The 5,394-nt window shown below is 35.7% G+C and overlaps 1 protein-coding gene across 1 annotated transcript; it reads right to left on the bottom strand.

Annotated features, from left to right (window-relative positions):
• Window positions 1-506: 506 nt before the first annotated feature.
• Window positions 507-872, bottom strand: Pmar_PMAR005523 (hypothetical protein; the record flags this gene model as incomplete). The annotated part of the gene is made up of 3 exons (XM_002783730.1): window positions 507-529; window positions 675-799; window positions 862-872. The coding sequence occupies 3 exons, from the start codon at window positions 870-872 to the stop codon at window positions 507-509; spliced, it is 159 nt and encodes a 52-aa protein (XP_002783776.1).
• Between the last annotated feature and the right edge of the window lie 4,522 nt (window positions 873-5,394).

The raw sequence follows: 5,394 nt of genomic DNA, 5'->3' as shown, positions 1-5,394 counted from the left end.
TAAAACTCACCTGGTATATTCATGAGCAGAGTCGTTGAACTTTTGAGTGAAACTAATTATCATATTTTCCATAAGTTCACGAATGATTTGTTTTTCGTTAACCGTAGAGTGAAAAAACAATTGCTTGCAACTTAGGTGGTATTTCAACATGATGGAAAATTGGAAATACAAAAATTTATCTGACGAAGCCCAGAATATGCGCAACATTGTAATAGTGCAAGTTTGATATCTTTAAGCCAAACTACGCATAAAAAATTCTTGAAGTAAATAAGTAGGAAGTTGATGATAGAAGGTCAGATGTGTCTTCAAATTATTGATCGAAAAGTAATTCTTACAAAGACAGCAAGTTGTATCACGAGCTGATGAACAAGTAGTAGAAGACGAATCAGCATTTAAGTAACTGTCTTCAATTTCTGCCACGTCATAGATAGGGTTGTCGTTAACAAATTTGCAAGTATCGATAATATAGTTTTCAACCGTAGTGGGTAACATTTTGTGGACATCTATTAAATGATACCGGAGATATTTCCTACAAAACAACATCGCAGAAAACTGTACATGTATAAACTTACATGGATAGAAATTTACCACATATGTTGCATTTTCCCTTTTTCGTCAACGAAAAAACATCTATAATATACACAATTTCAGTTCATTAGTATAACGAGACTTACCTTGTGGATTAGGTGATAAGGGATGATCCTCGGCATATATAACAACATTCAATTCCTTGACTAACTTATTAGCTGCATGTTGTCCTATACGATGCTTCTCAACCAAATGTCGCAATAAGAATTTCCTGAAGTAAAGATGACAAATTTATGTATACAAAACTTGATTACCTTGTAAAAACTAAGTTACATTTTGGGCATTCTACTCTATCGTGAGAGGCTCTACTCATGTTGTAATGACGTTTACCACTGGCTGGAGTCTTGATATCGCTCATTGATACTTATAGCGTAATATGATATCTATGCTGAGGAAAGGCATATGACGAGCTATGACTCAGTACCTACATATGAATGAATATGGCATAAAACGAATAAATGACGGTCTGAATTCCTAACCTACAAAGAAAGAGGCCTTCAAATGTGGTTTCCTACACGTCACGTCTTTGCCACCGACGTCACCAAAAACGTGACACCACGCACAAAATAGCACAAAGATAATAGATATTCAATAAGTATCTAACTAGTCTAATAATAATAGAATACAATGAGTAGTTTCTTGTTATGGGTCCGACATTGCATATACTATTGAAGTAAACATTTTGAAAGAAAAAAATTCTCGAGACGGCTAACGAAAAAGAGACAGCAAGTTTATGTGGCGCCATGTAGATGGAGCGTCTCTTTCTGTATTTTTATCGTTGACGAACTTAAGTACGCTATGGAAAGAAACTAAACATCTAACTAATTTATAAATAATAATCATCTATACACGACGATTTTGGCATGTCTCAGTTTGGAAAATATTCAAACATCTAACAAGTTTGTAAACGTAGAGACGTGTAACTCACTTTGGCGCGTCTCGTCCTTCTGTTGAGCAGTTGAATTTTGAACGACATCGACGTCTAATAAGTTGAGACACAGTTGTACTCTTATGTAAACGAACATAGACAAGAAATATAGATAGAAGAAAAAGCAGGAACAAAACATTTTCCGGCGGCGCTAATTTTGAATACATACTCGGTAGGTTTAAAGACGGAAACAGTAGCGGACAATAGACAACAAAGTTGTTCGTTTGGCGTACGTGCCAGTACATGAGTAATCTTTCGTAGTAGTTAGATAATGAACCTAGAATGAAGTAAAGAATCTAGAAACAAATGAGAGATAAGCTTTGCGCAGACGCAAAAACAAAAATATACTCCATTTCGTATTATAATTGACACTGCGTATACGAAGTGAAATTATAACGTAGATCATATATACGAGTATAGATAATGTACTATATCACGAATTAAATTATAATCTGCATTTACAGCACTGGAATATTTTACCATAGTCGCAATCTCAAAGTTAACTATTCGCAAGCCATTCACCAAGAAAAAAGTTTAACATAGTAGCACAACTAAGGTGTTCGGTACTCCTGCGAAACCCAGTAACTCATCCAACAGATGTAGAATATATCAGGCATATGCTGCCAACGCATGATATACTACAATGACCCGTTAAAGAAATTATGAACAAGAAACCATCTTAGGCAGACTTTGCCAGTTATTGATAGTTTGTTGTTCACTTCATTGTTGACCGGACAAACCTTTAGGTAAAACAACCGAGAATGTGGGAGAAATTGTGGAATAAGACACGAATAAGCAGGAGCACAACATTTTCCGGGTGCGCAAATTTCGAATACTTATTCGACAAGTTCAACAAAAAAGACAGTAGTGAATGGTAGCTCTACGAAGAAGGAATGTGTCATAATGAGGTCGTCATTGGATGAGAATCTGACGTTAAAGAACACAGAACGTTAGGAAGTTAGGTATGATAATGAATCTAGAATGAAATAATGAATCCAGAAACTAATAAGAGATCAACTTTGCGCCGACGCAAAAACAGAATTATACTCCATTTCGTAATATACTTGACACTTTGTATACAAAGTGAAATTATATTCTAGATCATATAAAGGAATATAGATAATGCACTATATTACGAAATAGATTATGATTCAAATTTACAACACTGCAACATTTTTCCATAGTCGCAATAACAAAGTCAACTATTCGCAAACCTTTAACCAAGTTATAAGAACTAACGTAGTAGCACGACTGAGATGTTCAGTACTACTGCGAAACCAAGTAACTTATCCAACAGATGTAGAATATCTCAGGCATATGCTGCCAACGTATGATATACTACAATTAGTCGTCAAAGAAATTATGAACAAGAAACCATCTTAGGCAGACTTTGCCAATCTTTGATAGTCTATTGTTCACTTTATTGTTGACCAGACAAACCTTTAGGTAAAACAACGTGAGAATGTGGGAAAAATTGTTGACATAAATCTAAACAGCTTTTAGATTTAGCATAGTCTTCGATACTTCTGCCAACAGTCTCTCTAGTCTTAGTTTGCCGATATTGTCGATACGAGCGTGCTTCTCGTGTAGTCTCTTTTCGGCATGCAATATATTGAATATATTGTCTAAGATGAGAGATAGCTTGTGTACCATAAGCTATATAATTATCAGGATGACCACAAGTTTCCCAATCTATGTCGCCCCATAAAGAACCAATTTTTTGGTCATCATATTTAGTATAAGAGTACCGGTACCAGTCTTTTGGCATACGATCGTTCTGCAACTGACGAAGGTATAACAAGGAGGCCTCAGGTTGTATAGGAATACCATATTTCGTAGCAGTGAGAGTAGCAGCTTCATCAATAGGAATCATCCTTGGGAAAGTGTATCCAGCATTAAACCTCGTCGTACTCTCGATAAGAATAGTTGCCTGCGTCAGCAGAGAAAGAAGATCAGGCGCCTTGTACAATACGCACAACATAGGTAAAATCTCGAAAAAGTCACCTAAGACTTCGCATTTGATCGAACTAGACGTATGTTTAATCTTATCCAAAATATGGCACATAGCAGGAGATAACGACATAGATTTAGGTAATAAGCCAGCCAGCCAAGTATAAGTATCATTATGGACATTTAAAGCAGCACCAGATTTACACATACATAAAATGTTACATACTTCGGACTGCAATGTGTCACTTATTAGACCGCTCCAATAATCACCCAAGGAGTGGGGCACACTTTTACTAGCTTTACCTTTGCCTAACCTCCTACCCAAGTTCAAACCGAAATCTGCAGCACCGTGGTTTAGATCATCTGCATATAAAAAGGTTTGTATCAGAAACCTATCACATGGTACATTACGTCGCAAGAAATTGTATAACTTATCATCAAGTTTAGACAAGTCAACGTAGTTATTAAAAGTCCAGTCCAACAAGGTGTAACGATCAATTAAAGGATATTGTTGCGACATAGACATAAATGATCTTTGTAGCAATGTCACGTCACATGTAAACGAAGTAAGATCAAATGAGTCATGTGGTGTAAACAAATACTTGTTAGCTGGTGGAACAACTTTTGTATCATAAAAAGCAGCTCGACCAAGACACAAATGAGTATTCAACCATATTAGTCTATTCAACTTTTCGTTACTATTAAAAGATAAGTTTTCTAAGTATACATCATTATCTTGAGGAAAACCACTTAAGTCGTCTTTCGGTCGCATATCATTGTAAAAATCACGAGTAGCAAAAACGACATTATGATCGTCAAAGTTAAGAAAGACCGATGGAATAGTCGTAGGAGTAGTCTCCAAGAAATCCCAAAACTTTGACATATGAGCTATATCGTGATTAAACTTATCACCAGCAGGAAGACACAGTGAATTATTTATCCAAAAATCTTTGTCCACAACTGCTCGAACAAATGGCTGTTTATACCTTCTGTCCTCCTTAACAATATCAGCATGATTAAGTTTATACATCATACTGTTTTCGACATATTTACGAAACTCTTTGGCTATGACACAATAAGCTACACCAGGCTTCAAACCCATTTCCTGAGGCCAACGTAAATCTCGAGCAAGAGGAATTTTATCTTGGTCGAGAGTATAATAACTTGAAATATACCAACTCCAAAACTTCTTGTTGTTTGAAGTCCAATCGTACACACTTGTTTTAGTGATAGTAGTCAACTCCGTAGCAGTCGGAACATGATCAAGGCGGAAAAAAGACATAATGAGTCACTATTTCTACGTAGAAAATGTAAAGTACGACACATATGTACGACACCTAACTTAATTCGAACAACACTGGTAGGAAATGTAGCCTCTTCTACGCGGTCAGAACGATCACAACAAGTCTAGTCATAAAATTAAGTTGCATCGGATTATAACGAAAATATGTTACATGGAAGGAGTAGACAAGTCTAAGGCTTATAAAGCCATTCCACGACAAGCAAACGTACCTTGTATGATATTAGTGTATGGACGTATCTAAGAAACGTTGTCGTAAAAACTTTATGCATGTAAAAAAAAGTTGTTTACATAATATGTATACCAGAGAGCAAAGAAAGATTAAAAAAACATTACGGTAAGTTCCCACAAGTACAAAATGTAACAAGCTTGACAAGACTATAACAAAGTATCTCAAAATATAAACAAGGTATTTTTTTAAATTACGGATGTATATTCGATACCATAACTACGGACTAAGTACTACTTTAGTAGTAGTTAACACGTGTAGTACGTATAAACAAGAGTACACATGATGGAAGTCAGTATACGTCGCAGGCATATGCTGCCAATCTACGACATACTAATATAAGATTAGTATATACATAGAAATTAAACTGCACAAGTACATAGCAAACATATGTCTTAG

The sequence above is a fragment of the Perkinsus marinus genome, assembly GCF_000006405.1.
Source record: "Perkinsus marinus ATCC 50983 genomic scaffold scf_1104296936302, whole genome shotgun sequence".
Taxonomy (NCBI): domain Eukaryota; phylum Perkinsozoa; order Perkinsida; family Perkinsidae; genus Perkinsus; species Perkinsus marinus.
The sequence above is the reverse complement of the archived record's forward strand: the minus strand, read 5'-3'. Positions and strand labels throughout refer to the sequence as shown.